This window comes from Trypanosoma cruzi, genomic scaffold (assembly GCF_000209065.1).
Source record: "Trypanosoma cruzi strain CL Brener 1047053516561 genomic scaffold, whole genome shotgun sequence".
In the NCBI taxonomy this organism is placed as follows: domain Eukaryota; phylum Euglenozoa; class Kinetoplastea; order Trypanosomatida; family Trypanosomatidae; genus Trypanosoma; species Trypanosoma cruzi.
The window spans coordinates 59279-80092 of NW_001849504.1; the positions used below are offsets into that span (position 1 = coordinate 59279).

Sequence of the window (20814 nt, forward strand, 5' to 3'; positions counted from 1 at the left end):
TTCTCCTCCCTCCCACACCCCAACGCAAAGTAGAATGGGGCAAAAAAAAAGAAAAAAGAGAAAAAAGAAGTATTCGCCACGCCATCATCAGAAAAAAAAAGTAGGAAAAAAAAAAAAAAACATCGCAGCGGCAGCCACACATCAAAGGAGAAATAACAATTCACAATTAAATAATAATAAAAGGGAAAAAAAAGCGATGCCCGTCGCACACATCCCACAGACAGACAGACAGACAGACATCGGCTCACCACCACCACCGTCACACGCACTGCCAGCAGCGGCGGGTGCATGGGCGCTGAAGTCGCAGAAACAAAAAAAAAAAAAAGAAGCACACACACACAAGAACAGAAAAACAGAAGAAAAAAAAAAAGGGTGATAATAAAAAAAAAATTTGGAAAAATAACAACAATACGTAATGAGGCAAATCGTAAAAAAAAAAAAAAAAAAAAAAAATTTTCTCTCATGCAAATCCAAATTCATAAACATGCCGCAAACAAACCTCCAACTTCTCGCGCAAAACGGCGACGGAAGGGTACGGGTGTAGCAGCAACGAGATGGGTGAGCAGGTGTGGGCCGTTGGAATCGCAATGGGGTCATCGCCACATGCAACCTGCACCTTTTCTGGTAATGGAATACGCCGCTGCCCGCTACAAAAGAGCAAAAACTGCGAACGCCTCTGTTGTGGCCAGGCATGCACAACCTCCTTCAGCATATGGCAGAGCTCCTCTGACAGAAGGGAAAGGTCCAGGGAGGAGATGACATCCTCCGCCGTGGCGCAGGAGTTTCCACACACGCGTTGTTGCAAATCGTCCCAGCGGATGAGCTGCAGTGAAGAGGCTGGCAAAACAAACGTGATGCCAGAAAGCATAGCGAGAAGCAATTCATCGTACTGATGAAGCAGCGCCCGCTCCGCCTCCTTTCGACGTTGCGCCACAGTAACGCTCTCCTCATGCCCATCGGTGGGAAAAATACTGGCCATATCCGCGGTGCTACGCGTGGGTGTCACGACAGGATACCCGCGGGTGGAGCGCACCATCCCCATGGTGTCAGTCACACTTTCGCCGCTCCACTCAATTCCAGGGATCGAGTAGAAAAATTCGTCGTTAAGAATAAATTCATCATCATTCAAAGCCCCACGTACGGTGTCATCAATATCCGCATGATAATCCTCAATGGTGAGATTGTCGAAGGTGAGAAACTTCCACAACAGACGCGGGAACGTGAAGGAGAACATTAAGTACCCACTCATCGTCGCATTGCCAATTAACTTTCCGAGCCATGTAAAGACTTCTACAAACAGGAGACGATGCTCAGGGTTCTCTCGGTAAAAGTCCATGTTTGGCACCACCCCCGCCATTGTCGTGTGGCCTGTCAGTCGAAAAAAGGGCAGCAGCGGATCCACACGACGGCCGTCGTCCTCTTCACGGTAATTTAACTCATCGCACATCATTGTCACCACAGAGCGTGTCACGCCCCCCGCATCGTCTGCCACCTCCCCCGCCAGACTAATAACAAACATAACGGCATCTAGATAGATGTCAGCATCCCTTGTCTGACGAAAAAGCTGCCCGGTTATGGAACCTTCAAATCGTGTCATAAAATCCAGACTTTCACTGCTCTGCGCCATCGCCTTGGCGCGGTTGAGATCAATCAAAACCTCGCGATGGTGCCTCAATTTGCTGCGAATTAGTCGGCGCTCAATTTGTCGCTCTACAATTGCCCAACGTGCACTAAAAAACAACAATTGGCGTGTCTTTTGATATCGTCGCATTAAATAAGGGGAGTTCCGCAGAATGTCATGGCTCTTTGCCACACTGATAGCCAAAGAGTTGATGGAGCGCAGGTGTTGAAAGTAAGGCCGCAGCCCCTCCAGCGTGTCTTCCGCCATCTCCTCACAGAGAAGCGGGTACTGCGTGATCACTTCCTGGGCACGATCAAACCATGCGCTTGTATCCAGTAAAGAATCCAATGTGAAGCCGCAATTGACAATGTCATTGCCGAGACTACATAGTTGCGCGTAGAACTCATACGACTGCGGCTTGACGTGACTTTCCCGTCGTGCCATTTCATGAGAAAAGGGACTGAAGTCTTCATACCCATCGGGTTTAAATTGTGTATGGCCAAGTCGCACCACAACTCCAAGTGGCTCAACAGAGGCGCTGACAAATGGATATATCGCTTCCCCCTTTCCCTGCGTCGAGACGGCAACCCACATAAGTTGCTCACCATTCACACTCCAGCACATCATCATCGCATCAAGATCCAGCAGCGCTCCAATGACATCACTGCCAACAATTGGGCGTGGAGTAGAAATCGCCTGCTCACCCGTAAGTACCCGCAGTCGATCTTGGCAGTTAAACCCCCATGAATGAATATCACTTCCAACATGTTGTCCACTACTAAGTACCTCATGCTGCATCGTACCCCACCCCATTATAATCGTCTTGCTTCGATCATTACTAAAGTTGGCTGGGATCACCAACTCATAGTAGTACCGACCGCCTTTGCTTGCAAAGACCCCAACACTACCACGCACCTGTCCCACAATGAGCTCACCGCCTTCCCCCATCCGTGTGTCTGGCAGCTCTACAAGATAGGGAAAGATATCCGGCGATGGTTCATCAAAAATGGCGGGAAGTCTCTCCCGTCGTTCCATCCGTTCCACAGCCTCAATCAACCAACTGGTAGAAATCACATTTGTCCCGCTAGACACATCCACACCCCGAAGCGATGCGTGCACCATAAGTCGTTGCTGCTCCGCCACAACAGGGGTGATCGCTACCACATCGCGGAGAGAATTTGCATTCAGTCGCTGTCCAGATGACTCCTCTATTAACGCATTGAGCGCGGCGTAGCAAGCCTCCCGCACAGCACGATCGCCGCTACCTCTCATAGCATTCACGCAAAGAGCATAAAGCAAGTAATGTCGCTGCGTTTGTAGAGTGGGGTGGCTGTTCATCAGAACACGAGAAATAGAAGAAAGGGATCGGATCACCTGCTCACTGCTCGTGCCCGCAAGCAAAACACGCAGGGAAAAAGAAAAAATTCCACGTGCAGCCTCACTCGGGATCTTCTCAAGTCCAGTCAACCAACTGTCATCCAAAACACGAAGCCGTCGCAACAAATCCATGTTTGCAAGTTGCTCCGGGGCAAGATCTGGCCCCCAACGGCAAACAATGCAACTGCAAAAGAAAAGGACAGCAGAAACCACTCCACGGGAATGTTCGCGTCCTTGTTCTTGTTCTTGTTCTTGTTCTTGTGCGTGTTCTTGTTCCTGCTGCTGCTGCTGCTGCTGCTGCAAGGCCGATGAGGAGTTTGATGCGTCCGTTCCAGTCGTACGGACCTGCACAAGCGGCGGGACGTACCGCGAAAGATCACTTGCACCTGGCGACGCCAACTCCGCAGCCTGTTTCATCGCTTCCAGTGAATAAGTATCGTTTTTCAAACTTGAGTACACAGTGATGTTGTCACCTAAAATAATCACCCAATCCATCGTGTCGCCGGCACCTACAAGTGTTGCCTCAATGAGACCGGTGTATTTCTCCTCCGGCAGCCACCGGGAGGCGCGTTGGCAATGCTCACAGTAAAAGTGGCAAACAAAATCATCAAATGTGGTGTATTCCCGATGCTCACCGCAGCCCTCACAATACGCCAGTTTCTTCTCAACTCTGGAGTCCGTCTCTGTGGCGCCCATGCGTTGATGTCCACAGGTTGTGCAAATGTTATTGTTTTTCGAATTAAAAGCGTAGCCGCACAGGAGGCATGTCCACGTCGCGCCAGGACGAGCGGTTGTACACATGGCACACCGAGTGGAATCAGCCAAATTGATGAATGTACATAATTCACACGCCCACTCCTCATCCATCTGAGAACGGGTGGTGAAGTTTTCGGCGCACTTGTACGCACAACTTCCTCGTATAATTTGATTGGAAACATATTTTGCGGAGAACGTAAAAATACCACGCGGCTCCTCACCCTCACCCTCTATTTCTCCATGAGGACCCATGCGAATTGTCACGCAAAAATGCATTTTGGGAAGATACCACTCACATATAAAACCCGTAAATGGCGATGGCACACCCAAGCGCTGCAACACGCAATGCAGGGTAAAACAAGGACTGTATGGGGTGACATGTGTTTCCGATGTGCAGTTGCCCCACTCCTTGTCGCAGGTGGGGCAACGCAAACATATATCATATATCCCTCCTTCGGTCTCATTATTATCCATGTCGTGGTCTCGTTCCATCGCAACGTCGTTGGTTTCCGCGTCGTGGGGAATAGAAATCCAAAGCTCATCATCGTCAGGGAGTAACATCAACTCATTCCAAGCCTCCAATAAAATATACTGCCCCTCAGAAGAAATGGCATCCGGTACCCCCAAAACACGTATAAGCTGAATCAACAAAGCCCGAAGCGCCTCCACATCGTATGAAAACAAAGGCATCAACTCCATCTCCGACAGCAGTCGAAGAGCGCAAAGAAACATCTTGGTTGGTCGAATGTGTACACCGTCGCATCCTTCCGAATTCGTAGTAAAACTAATGGAGGTAGAAACAATACGCATAAGTTCATCCAAAACCATTGTGGCGGGCAAGTCATTACTAATGACCACATTATAATTGGGCTCCAACGCCGCTGCCAGCACCATCATACTCTTCGTGGTTCCCTCCACAACCACCTCTGCGTTGGATCCTAGCTGCCGTACAAGCCGTACCACACGAGACCCCTTTAACTCACCGCGTGGAGGATTTCGGTACCAAAAACACATCTCATCTCCATCCGCGCCAAGAACTTGCAGTGCCACAACATCATTTGCCTTCAGCATCTCGTTCAGTCGCGGTATAAGCTCCGTTCCCCAATGATATAACATGGCACGCATCGCAAAACGGGCACGAATGCCAATTTCTCGGGGAGTATATAAAAAAAGGGCCGACGCGTCCTTATTAAAGAGTTCGACAAATGGAAAAAGAACTTTCACCATGGACGGGATATTCGTGTAAAGAGTCCCAAGTGACAATCCATTGCGTTCAAACGAAATGCAACGCAATTTTGTATGCACAATCACCGTGATAACATCGCCAGATCCAAAGATAATGTTTTCCTCATTAGACATCCAATTTTTCGCATGACGTGGTAACTCCGACCGCGCCGAGGGAGATGAAACGTCGGTAAAGTAATCCGTAATGGCATACGTGTATACGATGCTCTGCCAGTCACCAGGATAACTTGACAGGGTCGTCACCGAAGACATCGGATATGGACACGCCAGGCCAACGTAGTAGAATCGACCCAGTGTGTCACAGGCAAAACCCCGTTGAAGACGAACGGAAAAAGTCACCACCTCACCCAACGAACCGTCCAATGGAATGCCCTGCGAGGCAAAAGAAGTCGTATTCCGCATCGCACGCGAGGTGCTGTGGGATGCCGACACGGACTTAAGGCGTCGGCCACCAGAAAACACGGTGAGTTCCGCCGCGGCACTCTTCACAGTAAAGACCGGATTGTATGCCAACTCTGTCACGTGTCGTGAAAGGGATCGGCAGCAATCCCACAACTGAAGCGGGTTGTAGGTGCCAAGGCCAATCCCACGATGCGGATCACATAATATCGAGCAGGCAATCGTCAGTGCCGCACACCTCTCCCGTTCGCCAACATCTTCGCAGCAAACCACCCTTGACAGCGTTGACAACATTTCTACAGGGGACGATGAGCACCGAATGGCGGTGCGTATCATTGTAATATAATCCATTAGGAAACGGTGATAGACGAACGACGCGGCATTCCGCTTAACACGTTCCGTGGCATCATTGATCTGCGACAAGGGCGGGAGGCGCTTGATGGATTCGATCAGGCTTTCCACATTCTGCCTCAATGGGTTACAGCAATCATCCACAAATCCTCGCCAGACTTCCTCCGTGTGTGGGACAAATGTTCGAGCACCTGAATTGGCCGGACAAGCCGCCTGCAACGAAGCGCTCGCAGCACCGCCCTGACGACGGAATTGCGTCACACGTCTTGCGCAAAATGATATGAGATAAAAGAAAACATTTGTCGCAAACACTGAAATGCTGTGACGTGTCGGCAACGCATTAACAACCGCATCATTGTTGCCGCAAACCACCGTCGAGGCCCCAAGAGACATCCCCTTGTAGGGTCGGAAGCAGACACGAAAACTGGAACTGCGCAGAGTTGAGACATCCGTCACGCCTGCAACAAGAAAAAGTTGATGTCTTGGTGCCGGAAATTCCAATATTCGAATGCCATTTAAAAGTATCCTCAACACCCGTGTAGATGTCTTCGGCTTGAAGGAAAAAGAAAAGGCAAGTGCATCACCTTGAAAAATTGGCGGCAATGAAACTTGGGAGCCGTTGTGATGCAATGTCCCTTCGTTTGGAAAAAAGTAAAACCCATTTGGGTCATCCTTCATACTGTATGCAGTAAGCCCACTTGGCTGCTTCGTCGTCAATGCGACAATGAGGTCGCGTGATGGCATACTCAATAGCTCCACCTCTGCCACGCAAAAAGTTGAGGGGGAAAGCGGGGAACCGTTCACCAATGGCACCGACGTCGATGATGACGCAGAAAATATGTGGGATGTTGACACCTGTGACCCGGGTGTGTAAAGCGGGACGACGGTTGAACAAAAACGGTCCCGTCCAGTCGGCACCCACACGCCAATCCCACGCTCACTGGCACCGGTCATCGTCATCCCAATAAACGGCTGATCCGCATGGCCAGTAGCACCGCTGTTGCTGTGATCTGCAATGGAGTCGTTTACAAGGGCTCGGAGTGCCTCCAACATGCTGCCCTCCTCCCTCTCGCTCACTTTAAACGAAGCAGACCGGCTAAGGTCGGTAAAATTAGGAAGAAGTCCCTCCACCTGACTGGCAATTTTACGCCAAACAAAGTCAATATCCCGTGCATCCAGCGGAGATGCGAGTAGTGACAGAGTGACGAGAGCAAAAGGGCCAAAGTCATCCGCATCCCATAAAAAACGATGCGGTCCGTGCCTCTCCCGTTCCCCCTCCGGCAGCGACATGATACGATGAAGTGCCCCGAATACACTCGTCAGTAATCGATGCACCAACTCACGAATTTCCTCTTCCAAGGATTCCCCGCAGCCCTGAAAGTGCGACAGGTAGTGAGTCCCCTCACACACCATAAAATCCTGCAATAAAGAGACCAAATAAAACATACCCTTTGGCACGAAATTCTCTTTTGCGCGTAGTAAGAGGGAGAGCGCAAGAACACAAAGTTCTGCCCGTGCACGTTGGGTCGACAACATAGTCCGCACCTCACCCACCGAAATGTTAGATGTTAAAAAAGCAATGGTCCCCTCCACAATCTGCGGCATTGATAAATGACACGGCGCGACGTGTTCAAGAACAAACGTGGCCAGTTCAGTGGCGCCCGGATTTCTCCCCAAAGAACTACTCGCAAGACTAACGCGTTTCACAGCATCTTGCCATATGCGTGACTCCCAGGACAATTGATCGACTTCATGGTTGGCAAGAAACATGCCAATCAGGCTAAGCGCCGCCCGCACACCTCGTGCATCGCTTTGGCGACACGTTACACGCCTTCGTAAAATGTCCTCATCCAGCGTCAAAAGTTCCATCACAAACGTCGGTAATGCGTTCGTCCGCGGCTGAGAAAGCAGCCCATTACGGAACAGTACCAAGGACTCCTCCCGCATGCGACCGTCACCTGACGTAAATCCGTTTCGCACCCTCTGTAAAAGAGATTCCGCCACTAGCAATTGGGTGCCACTCAACGCGTTCCACAGTTCAACGACCCATCTTCCATCCACCTCAAGACTTGTTTCTACTCGAACTTCTGCCTGTAAACGAGGATGTGCAGAACCTTCCGAACTCCGCTTGTATCGCAGCATGGCATCGCAACCGCCAATAAGTTCGTGTGTTTCGCCATCAAGTGGTTCAAACCAAACAGGTTTTATGGGCTGTACATCGTCGTTTTCAGTGACCTCCGCCTCCCTCTCCTCCATAGCACCAGCAGGACCATCACCAGCAGCAGCGCTACCAGTGGCGCAGGGGGCAGCGATGGAGGCTCTTGGAAGCAACACCAGCTGCACGCCCTCGCAATAGGAAGCCCGACGAACGTATACGCTCACTTTTCGGGCCAATGGAGCCATTAGAAACATATCGGTTACCATCGTGGACGCAATGGCATTATGCCCATAATCCGCCTTGTGTGTTCGCTCTCGTAACATTTGATCGCCCAGGAGCATTCCCCACCTTGTCAATAGCGGCGGCAGAGACGTGTGCGGCTGTGGCGATCGGCCGCCTGTCTCCTCCTCCTCCTCCTGTTCCTCATCCTCATTCTCGTCCACATCCTTCTCCATCATACTCTCCCCCAATGAAAGATTATACCTCGTGACAAATGTGGCCTTGGAAAGAGACTCACTACTGAGACCACGCCCACGGGATGGGAATCGCACCGTTTCGAGCAATTTTCCCACAGTCACCATATCGGTGTTGTTGAACTTTGTACAGCGGACAATATCAATAATGGGCAGCAGGACACCAAAAGCAAATATACCAAACTCTCCAGTGGTCTCCGTTGCGGCGTTCCAACGCTCCAACACCTCTCGCAAAATAAAAAGAAATACCTGGGCACCACGCTTGTGGTGTTGTGCATGCACGGATACATAAGCTGCATTTGAGACAAGTTGCTTTTGGTATTCGTTGTGCGGTAAAAACGTCATATCCACCATCTCCCGCACCCTCTCTGACAACCACCTCTCATCCTCCTGACCACTAAGATACGGAAGAACCCAGTCCATGGGCGCAACCCTTCGTTTATCGACGTATATGCGAGCTTTACCAGGGGAAACCTCATCCGTTGAGGAGCCATCGAATGATCCACGATGAGACTTCAGGCCCGTCGCCTCAACACCCCCAAGTGGTGCCCTCTCTTCGGTTGCCAAATTCTGTGGAGCCAACGCAGAGGCAGCAGGCGACAAGGAATCTGCCGACTGGCCAGAAGGAATAACAGCACTCGTGGTCAACATGGCATGCAAGGCCTTCTGAAAAAGCGCCGTACGCAACGTGTGGCACGATAACTGACCCCACCACAACTGCATCCGAAAAAAGCGAATGGTTTCGGTGGCAGTGGCGACAATGACACGGGCAAGCTGTGCGTCGTCAGCGTCTGTCTGAGAGAAGGGTGGCACCCTGAAAGGTTTGCCTAAATTCTCACCCTCCCTGCAGCACAGCAAAGGCCATGCCAATTGACAGAGGCGATCAAGCGGCACACTCATGATGTCGCCGATGGGGCAATCCATCTCCTCCACGGCGGTAAACTTGTGACGGCGGTGGCCCTGCTGCGGGCGCCCCACCCCCTCCAGAGACAACTGTTCTGCAAGCATGTGCGGCACAAGAGACACAGGCGGAATTGGCACTCGCCCCCACCACCACCACCACCACCACAGAGAAAAGAGAAAACAAGAGGGAAAACAAAAAAAAAAAAAAAACGCCTTCTTGACCCCTATTTCTTTTCCTCCCCACACTTTTACTGACGCGTACTTCCTCCTGTGCGAAAGACTCTTTCGTTTTGCTTTTGTTCCCACCGATTTCTTTGTTCCACCAGCAACCCCTTTTTTTGTTGTTTTTTCTTGTGTGTTTGTGTGTGTGTTGCTGGTTTGTTTTGCTGTTCTTTTGTATTCCTAACTTCCCCCTCGCACGTCTCCTCGCCCCTCACCACTCAACCACTGCAGTTGCCGAGCGCCGCTGAATCGAATTGACTCGTCCCTCGTCGGAGAGACGCACGCACAAAAGTCAAAATATTTAAAATATATATATATGTATATATATTTCCTCAGCCAAAAAAAAACACTGCCGCAAAACAAAAAGGAGAAAAGAAAAGAATATTCACAGAGAGTTTTTTCTTTTTTTTTTTTTTTCTTTTCTTTTTTTTTTTTTTTTTACGTCCTGTTTGTTGTTGGTTTTGTCTCTCCCCCCCTTCCCTTTTTTTTTTTTTTACCCCCTTTTTTTTGGGTTCCTTGACGCCCGCAGGGAACATGTGTGCGTGTGTGTGTAAATAAAGAAGAAAAAAAGAGAAAAAAGAAAGAAAATGAAATGCAACAAAAAAAAAAAAAAAAAACACGCCGCACGGGACGATGTAATCCTCCGTTGGGTTCCGCTCACAAAACCTGCACACGTGGACGGAAGCCTGAGCATCAAAAAAGGATGAGAGAGAGAGAGAAAAAAGAAAAAAAAAAAAAAAAAACAGCGTCAATTCACTGGCACACACACACACGCTCCTCTGTTTACATAAAATCACACCAGAGCACCTCCCTTTTCCCCTTTTCCCCCCTATCGCTGAGGAAAAAATGACTCACGCACGGTGCCAACGTCGTGGCGTCCCACAAACGCAAACGCGGACGCAGAAAAGAGCGACGACGCGCCATGAAATCAATGGCGTCACATTTTCCTCCTGCCGCCAACAAAAACAACAACACAAAAAAAAAAAAGCCTCACTGAGGCGTCTTTCCATCCCCGCCGCGGCAACCATCACATTATAGGCGCGTGGTTCGGTTACAAGTCCTTGCAACTTCTCCCAGACACCGTTGGAGTTAAAAAGGAGAAAAATAAAAAAGTCCGGCGCAACAACAAAAAAATACGGGACGCGGAGTCACAAATGTTGCGTTCATCCCACCACCACCACCACCACCACGACCAACAACACCACGGATGAAAGACGCTCGTGACGGTCCATCACAACCGCACCGCACCGTTTCCCCTTCTTTGTGCACATGTATGTGCCGGCGTATGTTGCCCCCCTCACTTCCCACAGCCATGAAGAGGGGTAAGAAGTCGTCAGGGCCATCGCCGCCAGAAAAGCAGGCAGACACACACAATAATAATAAAAGAAGGAAAAAAGCCAAACCGCTGAAATTTCGAATGCAAAAAAAGAGGGACGAAGAACAAATAAATTTGACGCAAACGCACAAATGCCCAGAAGGCGAAAGCGATCAGTGATAGAAATGCAAGTAAAAAAACTACAAAAGAAAAAACAAGAAAAAAAAAAAAAAAAGAGAAAAGTCCCAACACACAGGCAAAGATGAAGTGTACAAATTCCCCTGACGTCAAATGAGCCATCATCATCATCGTCAACAGCAGCAAAAAAGCAACCTGCAATGGACAATTCCCCCCTCCCCCCATTTTCTTCCCCTTTCTCCTCAAGAACAAAGCGGCCATCATCATCATCATCATCGTTCACATTCATCGAGCCTCGCTTTGGATGGGCTGGACTCATGTTGTCCCTTCGCCTAGCAGAGAGAGTTGACGAAGAGCCTTATTGCCGGTCAGCAAAGCAGTGCACCCGTAACTCACCACGTTTCGTGGGTGCGCGGCCTCCCACGTTTTGAGGTCATCGTACTCCGCGACGCAGCCACCGCCGATGGTAAAAACAATCACCTGCGAAAAGTGTGTATCCGCCAAATCAAGTGGTTTCTTTGTCCGTGGGTCGTACCCAACGACAGTCTCCAGAAGTTTTGCGCGAAGCGTACTGCCCCCACCCATGGTTCGGGCAGCGGTGCCACCTTTCGGGGATGCCGTCGGATCCTGCAAGAGCGCATCCACAAGTTTCGTAAGCGGCAACTCCGACTTTGCGTTGGCACCAAGCGTGTTGGCAATGTTTTTGGCTAACGTCTGGGCCAAACCCCAAGCAAAGCCCTGCGCAGCACTTGACTCTTCCGTGGTAGAACTTACCGCATTCAACGACCAATTTCGTAGGTGCTTGATGTACGCCAGGGCAGGAAAGGGCGTTTCTTCAAATGCCGAAGCGCATCTTTGCAGCAGCGACTCATACTCCCCCTCTGTGTCTAGCAAGTATGCAATCAGGTACAGCCTTTGACGGTCCTCAACAGTACCTAAGCCTGTTAAGAGAAGTTTTTCAAACTCCTCCTTGTCAAGACCTTCACGTTTAATGATTCCCAATTCAACACCGTGAAACCGGTCGAGATGACTCTTGCGAATGTGGTGCAAAAAGCTGTAGGCCATTTTAGTGTGAGCATCTAACATTCGCTTCTTCTCCCCAAGCTTTGGAGCGCTTGCCAAGAGTCTTGACATGGCGTTGGCATCCGTATCATCCTCTCCAGCGCATGCGGTCTCTGAAAGAGCCGCGTACTCCTCACGATACTGCCTCAATGCTGCCTCAATATTTCCCCCAACTGCACTGAAGTCCTGAATGGCGTTTGCCTCATAAAACTCGTCTCTGTCAGGGTCAATCTCAAAGGCAGACTCCTTCCCATCCTCCTCACGCACACAGACCTTATTGAGATGCATGTCCCCCAATTCTACCAACAGCCCACGATATGAAAAAGGATGATGCAGCACCGTTGCAAGATCACTGGAACGATCAACAATAAGCAACAGAGGTCGAGAAAGCACCGTGGAAGCAGCCGGTACCAGCGTGCGTTCATTAATATGATCATTAAGACAAACAGACAGCCGTCGCGCGACTTCTTCAGCTGCTCCAGTTTTACTATGCGCAATAACGGGAAGGACCTGTTGAGACAGAAGAACGTGAGATACGCCTAATACAATGGCATTTAAATGTGCCTCCACTTCATCATCCCTCACATGACGACTGTTTAATGTCACCAGAGAGTCTTCCTGCATCAATACAAAAAGATCATCCTCCAACGCGACGTAATTAAGTGTTCGGTCAAACACATGGATATGCTGAATACTTTGGAGTTTGCCCCGATTAAGGTTCTCCGCAAGCATCTCCAATCCACGTCGTGTTATCTGAGAGCTGAAGTTAACGTAAACCCACTCGTAAAGCTCATTCACCGCATCACTAGCAATGGTGCGAATATTCTCTTCAGTAGGAGAGCAAAAATAAATGGCAGGGGCGCCGGGTACGGGATCGCGTTTGGAGTTAATGTGCATATGCAGCGTGATCCCCAACTCTCGCAGGTCCCCAACCCTTAGCAGAGGGGCAATAACGTCACGCCCAATGTCGTCATATATGAGAAGACGCCATACCGTGAGCTCAGTGACTTCCCCTCCATTGGCCCGCGATACCACGGACGGTCCTCCTGCCTGCGTCAGTGGGACGGCTGAGGCAATCATCGCCCGTATTACTTCCTTTTGCCGCTGGCGTAAGAAATGCTTCTTCTGCCCTAACATTACTCTCTCACCGCTGAAATGTCCCGTTGTTTCAAGTACTTCTTGTTTTTGTTGTTTTGTTTTCGTCTTTATGTTTGTTTTCCTCCCTTTTTTTTTTTTTTCCTACTTGTTTGTTTGTTAGTTTCTTTTATTGTTTCTTTTATTGTTCTTGCTTTTTTCCCTTGCGGATGTGTAGAAGGAGACAGGGGGAAAAAAAAAAAAAGAAAAAAAAAGAGGCAAGCGTGTATCACACCGTGGCTTCCCTTTCGTCTCCCCCGCGGCCGGTGGGAGAACAACAAAATAAAATAAAATAAACAAAAGAAATCCATTTTTTATCTTCTTTGTATCCTCTGTTGCACGTCATGTTTCTCTCCGTGAAAGAAAATAGAGAAGCCCCTCAAAGACACGAACAGTTGTTTGTCCCATTTTCATGTTGTCTTTGTTTGTTTGCTCCCTTTTCCCTAAAACCTCAGTCATTACTCCCCCTGATCTTTGCAGGCAGAAGCATGAGCATGAAGTCCCTTTGGAAATGCAATCTCCCAGTACACGGATGGTGTACACGCCACCTGAACACCTTCATGGCCCCTCACGTACATTGCGGCATCCGCTGCATAATCGTCTTGACGTCGGCGGTGGCTGCGCACATAACCACGGGGTTTTTCTTCATGTAAAACCGCATCTACCGTCGTGGCTGTTGGCGTCGCACTCGAGGAAATACACGGTATGGTCGCCAGGATGTCCGTGGCAGTAATGATGACTTCAGCGCCTGCATCATTTTTACGCACCTCAGCACGACTTCGGCGACGACAAGAACCTTCCGTCACACATGCTTGTCGTGGGCGCTTGGATGCAGCAATGGGAAAGAACTCATCCAACTCACGTCGCATGGGTGATGGTGTGGTAGAACTCCGTTTTTCACCCTCCGCCTCTCGTAGTGGCTCTACGGAGGACATATCCTGCGAGCTCGCCTGAGAGGCTGGCAGCGGTGATCCCTCCATCCGTGCCTTTTGTTCGGAACCATCCACGGTCACTAACTGCGGTGCAGAAGGCGTGTCGGCCAGCACCTCCTCGTCCACCCACTTGTTCTCCTCCTCGGGCTGCGGCGCATTTAACGAAAATTCATGTAAAGAGGGAGAAATTTCACCGCCCATCAGAAGTTCTGTCAGGTGCTCCAATTGTTCCGCACGGGCGTTGATGGCAATTTCCTCCTCCCGCAAAGCACGCACCTGCGCAGCGTGCCGCTTTATGATGCGGGTGATGCAGGACACAATGTCGTTATTCACCCCCGCAAGGAGCTCCATCCCACACACACACACACACACTTCGTCCACAAAAAAAGAGAGTAAAATAGAAAAAGGAGAAACAACAGTGCAAAAGCATGAGTAGAACCATTCATTTCACACTCAACAACTAAACCCACGTGAAAGGAAAGCTATCGCCGTGAAAAACAAAAGCAAAAGAAATGGTAATGCGGTGGCACACAAAAAAAAAAGGTCAAACTTACTTTAAAAATCAGTAAACAACAAAACTGAAATGTCGCCTAAAGCTTCACAGCGTAGACACGCCTGGGGAACTTTCGGGCCATACGAAGCTGACGGCGAGTCTTGCGGTTCTTCTCATTGTCCTTCAGCGCAAGACGACGGCGACGGGTCAACTTCGGGCGAAGAGCCTTGGGCATTGCCAGGCGCAGCCTCCTGCCTGCGTAGACCTTGCGGAGGCTCTCGCGCTGGTTCCGGTTCAGCACCGTCAGAATGCGGGCAATGCTCTTGCGAATCAGACGGATGCGTCCAAGGCGGGTACCCGCGCTGTTCAGCTGCTGCGCCACACGAAGCTGCGAGAGCTCCTTCTTAAACTCCATGAGCTGCTTCAACAGCTCATCCTTGCTCTTATCGCGCAGATCGCGGATCTTGACGTGGTGCGACATCGCTGAGGACCATTGAATCAATAGGAAGAAGGAAAAAGAAACAGAAGAGAAGAAAATAATAAAAAAATAATAATAATTGATGCCACAAGGTAAAAACATGTAGAGCAAACACATCGGTTGTTGTTCATTTAATGCCAATGCCAGCAGCTTTTTTGTAAAAATGACATTTAAATCAAGAAAGCAACAAAAAAGAAATGGTAATGCGGTGGCACACACAAAAAAAAAAAATAACACGCATCCCGCACCATCCCACAAAAGCCAAGCAACATGCCCACAAACACACATATATGAGCATATGTCGCCTAAAGCTTCACAGCGTAGACACGCCTGGGGAACTTTCGGGCCATACGAAGCTGACGGCGAGTCTTACGGTTCTTCTCATTGTCCTTCAGCGCAAGACGACGGCGACGGGTCAACTTCGGGCGAAGAGCCTTGGGCATTGCCAGGCGCAGCCTCCTGCCTGCGTAGACCTTGCGGAGGCTCTCGCGCTGGTTCCGGTTCAGCACCGTCAGAATGCGGGCAATGCTCTTGCGAATCAGACGGATGCGTCCAAGGCGGGTACCCGCGCTGTTCAGCTGCTGCGCCACACGAAGCTGCGAGAGCTCCTTCTTAAACTCCATGAGCTGCTTCAACAGCTCATCCTTGCTCTTATCGCGCAGATCGCGGATCTTGACGTGGTGCGACATCGCTGAGGACCGTGTGCCTTAAATTCACGCAAAAACCTTCATAACAGAAAAGGGGGGAACAAATAAAAATAAAAATAAGGGAAAACATTCACAATAACTATTACAAGAATACCACAGCACATAAATATGCCACAATAATCCCGCTAAAACACACCAATAAATAACCCCCGTCGTCGAGATATCTGCTTCGATCCTCTCACAATTATTCAACAGTACATATATATAATAAATAACTAAATCAAAAACAACATGTCGAATACATACATGCCAAGTCCATTTTTCCCTCGTTCCTCCACTCAACCACCCACCCCCAGCCGGTACGAAGGAGTAGACGCGCCTTCCTCATTTATACAAGTTTCAGATTTCGTCTTTAGTTCCTGTTTTGTTTTCTTTACATTGCATTCCCGCCACGCGCAAAAGCATGGCGTCGTTCGTGCATATAAATGCGTATACATCTGCGATACAATTGCATGCGCCCTCTACAAGTATGTGATGCCAGGTGTGGTGTCTGCGGATTTGATGCGGTCTGACTGGGCGGCGCAACATGTCCCACCTGGCAGTGCCACCAACCCCAGCACCGCGTCGCTACCAATCTTCTTGTAGCTTGTGAAACTCAGGAAAAAAAACCGATCGCGAGTGGTGTCGTACGTGGCAGAGCCTATTTTGCCAACCACTTTATTTCTTTCCTCCGCCGCTTTGCGCAAAGATTCAATCTCTTCATCACGTTCCTTTTCTTGTTGCTTTCGGAAGGCCGCAAGCTCCTCACGCTGCGCATCATCTAATAGAGCGAGAGGGTCCTCTTCTTCTTCTTGCTCCTCGTCACCATCGTTCTCTTCCTCTTCCTCTTCCTCCATATCCTGCTCCTCATCCTCCTCCTCCTCCTCGTCGTCGTCTTCCTCCTCGGCACGTTTGGCGGCCCTCGCCTCACGTTCGGCCGCACGTGCGGCAGCGCGTTCCTTTCGCTCCTCTGCCTTCTTTTTGGCTCGTTCATGCTTCGCCGCTCGCAGCAGCTCCAGTTGTTTTTTTTGAATAGCATTTCTGCACCGTTTCTTAATGGATCTTATCGACAAACGAAGTGTCAGACGCGTTCCACGTGTATCCGCCCGCACCTCGGCCGCATTGCGTGAAAGAAACTGCAGCACAGACCGCGAGAGCGCACGCACATTCACACCTACCACATACCCATCAGAAGTGCCAATATGACAATAAGACGCTTCGTTACTTGTGGCGGCCACAACGTGAGGCGCCTCTGGAATTTCAATCGTGCCCACACACCGCAGCTGTCGCATTGGTGGCTGAGGACGTGTTTTGATAGCAGATTTCACCGCCGTTGCACCTTGCACAGCCGCACGGTAGTGCTTGTTCACTGATTCATCCGCAGACCCGGGACTCACTTCAGGGTTGGACGATGCTTTCACGGGCACCTCTCCTGATTCCTCCCCGCCATCTGTTGCTGTGGCGGCGGGACGATCAGGCATTGGCGTGGTGTCCGTTGGTTCCCTGAAAGAGACAGTCGCTTGGCGGATATTGTCGGGTGAAGAAGGTGCCACGTCCTCCTCTTCCTCATCTCCAAATTCCGGCAGCCTCCATATTTTAATCGTGAGATCGCGCCCAAACGAGAGGAGTAATTCCCCTGCCCCAATAACACGCAGGCATTTAACGTGGTTCTGGTGACCAACAAGTAATCGGATGGTTTTGGCCAACTTTGTGTCCCAGACGCGAATCTGATTATCGTAGCTGCCAGTAATAACATATTGAGAGTCCTCTGCTACAACGGTAATACAAGAGAGGACATCCTTGTGCCCTGGCCAGGAGGACCGCCGCGACCCTTCAATAGCATACAGACATCCATCATTGCCACCGGTATAAAGAACACCCTCATGCATCATGAGGCACCGCAGCGGGGTTCCCACCCTTGACACATTTAAGCAGTGCTTCATTTCCTCCGGTTCCTTCTCTGTGGACCAGTGACGAAGTGTGCCATCCATTGAGCACGAAAAAACCTCGTCAGTAGATGGGGCAAACATGGCTGTGACGGCTTTGGTGTGGCCGTAGAGTATCAACGATGGCTTGCCGAAACAGGCAGCATCGGTGGAACCGTAAAGTTCAATGGAGCCGTCTTCTCGACCAACAAACAAAGGTGCCGGAGACTCATCCTCGACAGTGCACATCGACGTTATGGTGCGACCCGCCATCGTGAAGAAAGAGAAAATCTTTTAAATACCTCCAAGCTAACTGACCGAGAGAATAAACCGTCTCTCCCTCTTGTTGTTTTTGTTGTTTTCTATTTTCTGTGTGTGCTTGTTGCCCCCTCTTTGCGTTCCCTCTGCCTTTTTCCTGAGTTAATCCTCTGCCTCCTCTTTTGCCGCTGTCTTAGCTGCTGCACGATGGAGTTTGCCACAAAAGCACGTGTGGATCCCACCCCGCTCGGCAACTCCCTGCTCTCCTCACACCGCAAATGTTTCCCATACACAAAAAAAGAAAGAAAAAAAAAAAAAAAAGAACGGTGTGATGTTGCAGCTGCAATGGGCCCCTGCACCATCATTCATGAGTGCAGAAATACGTCAAATAAGAGGAAAAGAAAAGAAAGCAAAAGAAAAAAGAAAGGGTAATAAAAAAGTGATAAGGCGGGAAACAACAAATTAAGTCACCCACATGGTACTTTATATATATGTTCTAAAACCGAAACAAGCAAAATAGTCCCTGATGCAATTCCACGAAGAAACACACGCATGGGGTGAAACTAAAATGATAATACAGTCCAGAGTCCCATGCACACATGAAAAAAAAAAAAAAAATTCTTCCTTCTAGCTCATTCCTCCCTCTCTCTCTCTCTTTCCCTTTCTCTCTATATGTTTGTATGTATGCAACACTCACCGTTCCCATTGTTAAATTCCTTCCTTCTGCCTTATGTTAGTTGGATGGTGAGAAGATAAGGACGGAAGAAAGATTTCAGCTCTGCAGTGATCATCGCCTCTTCTCAATTTTTCTAATGACATCACCAAATAGACGAAATGGTGGCATCAGCGCGTCCTTGCCTGTCTCCTTGTGTAACTTCGGTGTCACTCGCAATGGCTGTGCGAGCTGCTGCAATCTTTGTGGATCAGCGTGTCGACAACCACGTGTCTCTCCTGCCTGCGTCACAGAAGGTGGAGAGGCGGAGTTGATGGCAGCCAACTCCGACACAAGCAGCATCTTCCCATCGTTGTACTTTGCGTGGAAGGACGGGGGTCGCCAGTTCTCCTCAAGTTCGTGGAACTTCTCTCGCACCTGCACCTCCTTCTTCTGAATTGGTGTCATGCCAAAAAGTCTTTGCTTCTCCCGTTCCCGACGTTCTCTTTTACGCAACTGCTGGTCGTACATGTGCTGTACATGCATCGCCATATCCTGGTCTGTAAGGTAACGCGTTGGTGTTGGGTGGTACAACTCCCACTCCAACTCCGCCAACTTCTTCTGCCGACGAAAAACCTCCGAGTACACCATCGCGTTCACGTAATCATCAATTTCCTTCTGCGTACGGTATATCCGTGGCTGCGACGGGTACACCGCCTCCTCCGCGCGGCGCTGTGATTCCTGGCGGCGTTGAATGCCTTTGTTATAGAGGCGATACACCGCGTCTCTCTGCATACGAGGAGAAGCGTAGTACTCGACATAACGTGCCGCATCACCGTTTCCAATGTACGGATTGGGCATTCCTTCTATACGATAATGGCGTATGTGCAAGACAATAAGAAAAAAATAAATAAATAAATAAAAAAGAGGAATAAACCACTAGTCAAAAATCAACAAGAAAAACAGTATAAGGAAAGAGAAATCATCCCTCTCCCACCTTAAAAACGGTTGCTGTGATTCATCCTATTTCCCCCCATTTCTCTTTCTCTCTCCCTCTCGTTTTTTTTTTTTCCCTGTCCGTCTCTATTTGTTTATGTGTGTGCATGTAATACCGGAAAAACAGGTCTGGGTCCCTTCCTCCTAGTGCCGCTTACGCTGCCGCGCCACGCCGGCCCGCGGCAAGAAGAAGAAAACAAAACAAAAAACAAAACACCTGTCACGCTGCTAAGTTTTTCGTCGTTTTTTTTTCCCCCCAAATTTCTCCTCTTATTTTACTCCTCCCTGCCATTTCCTTCAGAGTTATTATTGCTCCTGAATGCCACGCATTTCTTCTCCTCGCCCGCCTCCTCATGCATTTCCCCCAATCCAAAACCCTTGACCCCCTCCTTTGTCCACAGGACCTGAAAGAATGTGGGTCAGTACCCCGGCGCCGCACCGCCCAGTCCATTGGCAAACAACCAGATACGCGTTTTCAATGGGGACGGCACGCACACGGACGTGCGCACATCCTCACGCCATATGTCTTCGCATCCATGCAAGCATCACCATACGCCCAATACCCCATAATTCAAACAATCGTAAAAATCCGTCTTTCGCGGGGAAAATAGACCTCAAAAAGTCACCCAGTAGTACAGGATCAAGTTCGGCCGCTTCCAGCACAGGCATGGATGGTGACGTACACTGCACCATCGGTATCACCGACCTTGAGGTGCCTGCAACGCTAGACGTTAGCGGCACAAGACTGGGCAGCATACGACGTGCCTGCAATGATGAATTGATGTGCAGCGTGGCGTACATGGCACGTGGTATGGTGGAACTGCCGAAGACGCGCCTGCCAAACATAACGCCTCTGCACAAAAAACAAACAAAAAAACGCAATTCACAGGATTATATATTACCAATAATGGCCTTATTATTATTGTTATTATTATTATTATTGGTAGTAGTAGTAGTGTTAATAATAATAATGGTCGCGGTCGCCAACACCACAAGAAAAAAGAAGAAGAACAATGATAATAACAATAGCAATAATAATGGTACTAATCCGTGCATTTATGTAGATTGTTTTTTGTTTCCCCCTTTTTTGTTCCTTTTTTTTCCATTCACATACACAGAGACATATTACATATTATATGTAAAATAAAAAAATACCAATCAAAAAAAATAAAAAATAAAAAATAACAGTTGTGTATTTATATTAATCAATTCGCAGCTAAATCAATTGGAAAGGCTTTAC

At 49.3% G+C, this 20814-nt stretch overlaps 9 protein-coding genes across 9 annotated transcripts, besides 29 other annotated features; all 9 read right to left on the reverse strand.

Moving 5' to 3' along the window:
• Positions 1-4359: part of a sequence feature (areas merged during assembly that could not be assigned to a particular haplotype. This can correspond to areas where the two haplotypes were merged or to regions with more than two copies in the genome that were merged during assembly.) that runs on past the window's edge.
• Positions 217-239: a microsatellite.
• Positions 306-390: a sequence feature (A-rich).
• Positions 430-453: a microsatellite.
• Tc00.1047053509979.40 (hypothetical protein, conserved) lies at positions 461-9388 on the reverse strand (the record flags this gene model as incomplete). The annotated part of the gene is made up of 1 exon (XM_815690.1): positions 461-9388. One exon carries the CDS (start codon positions 9386-9388, stop codon positions 461-463), a length of 8928 nt encoding a protein of 2975 aa, XP_820783.1.
• Positions 3275-3299: a microsatellite.
• Positions 4360-4398: a sequence feature (haploid, non-Esmeraldo-like haplotype).
• Positions 4399-8053: a sequence feature (haploid, Esmeraldo-like haplotype).
• Positions 8054-20814: part of a sequence feature (heterozygous, Esmeraldo-like haplotype) that runs on past the window's edge.
• Positions 8309-8360: a sequence feature (CT-rich).
• Positions 9428-9449: a microsatellite.
• Positions 9450-9493: a sequence feature (A-rich).
• Positions 9800-9835: a sequence feature (AT_rich).
• Positions 9901-9945: a microsatellite.
• Positions 10058-10122: a sequence feature (A-rich).
• Positions 10224-10248: a microsatellite.
• Positions 10669-11247, reverse strand: Tc00.1047053509979.51 (zinc carboxypeptidase, putative; the record flags this gene model as incomplete). The annotated part of the gene is made up of 1 exon (XM_815709.1): positions 10669-11247. The coding sequence occupies one exon, from the start codon at positions 11245-11247 to the stop codon at positions 10669-10671; it is 579 nt and encodes a 192-aa protein (XP_820802.1).
• Positions 10674-10710: a microsatellite.
• Positions 11025-11062: a microsatellite.
• On the reverse strand, positions 11274-13157 carry Tc00.1047053509979.60 (sec1 family transport protein, putative; the record flags this gene model as incomplete). Its single annotated transcript, XM_815691.1, has 1 exon — positions 11274-13157. The coding sequence occupies one exon, from the start codon at positions 13155-13157 to the stop codon at positions 11274-11276; it is 1884 nt and encodes a 627-aa protein (XP_820784.1).
• Positions 13197-13313: a sequence feature (T-rich).
• Positions 13347-13369: a microsatellite.
• Tc00.1047053509979.70 (hypothetical protein, conserved) lies at positions 13613-14437 on the reverse strand (the record flags this gene model as incomplete). Its single annotated transcript, XM_815692.1, has 1 exon — positions 13613-14437. One exon carries the CDS (start codon positions 14435-14437, stop codon positions 13613-13615), a length of 825 nt encoding a protein of 274 aa, XP_820785.1.
• Positions 14677-15060, reverse strand: Tc00.1047053509979.90 (60S ribosomal protein L35, putative; the record flags this gene model as incomplete). Its single annotated transcript, XM_815693.1, has 1 exon — positions 14677-15060. The coding sequence occupies one exon, from the start codon at positions 15058-15060 to the stop codon at positions 14677-14679; it is 384 nt and encodes a 127-aa protein (XP_820786.1).
• Positions 15113-15138: a sequence feature (AT_rich).
• Positions 15363-15746, reverse strand: Tc00.1047053509979.95 (60S ribosomal protein L35, putative; the record flags this gene model as incomplete). The annotated part of the gene is made up of 1 exon (XM_815708.1): positions 15363-15746. The coding sequence occupies one exon, from the start codon at positions 15744-15746 to the stop codon at positions 15363-15365; it is 384 nt and encodes a 127-aa protein (XP_820801.1).
• Tc00.1047053509979.100 (hypothetical protein, conserved) lies at positions 16226-17941 on the reverse strand (the record flags this gene model as incomplete). Its single annotated transcript, XM_815694.1, has 1 exon — positions 16226-17941. The coding sequence occupies one exon, from the start codon at positions 17939-17941 to the stop codon at positions 16226-16228; it is 1716 nt and encodes a 571-aa protein (XP_820787.1).
• Positions 16542-16648: a sequence feature (CT-rich).
• Positions 18220-18250: a microsatellite.
• Positions 18313-18365: a sequence feature (A-rich).
• Positions 18565-18596: a microsatellite.
• Positions 18714-19439, reverse strand: Tc00.1047053509979.110 (hypothetical protein, conserved; the record flags this gene model as incomplete). Its single annotated transcript, XM_815695.1, has 1 exon — positions 18714-19439. One exon carries the CDS (start codon positions 19437-19439, stop codon positions 18714-18716), a length of 726 nt encoding a protein of 241 aa, XP_820788.1.
• Positions 19479-19504: a sequence feature (AT_rich).
• Positions 19602-19663: a sequence feature (CT-rich).
• On the reverse strand, positions 20088-20420 carry Tc00.1047053509979.119 (hypothetical protein, conserved; the record flags this gene model as incomplete). The annotated part of the gene is made up of 1 exon (XM_815705.1): positions 20088-20420. One exon carries the CDS (start codon positions 20418-20420, stop codon positions 20088-20090), a length of 333 nt encoding a protein of 110 aa, XP_820798.1.
• Positions 20488-20516: a microsatellite.
• Positions 20519-20622: a microsatellite.
• Positions 20704-20759: a sequence feature (AT_rich).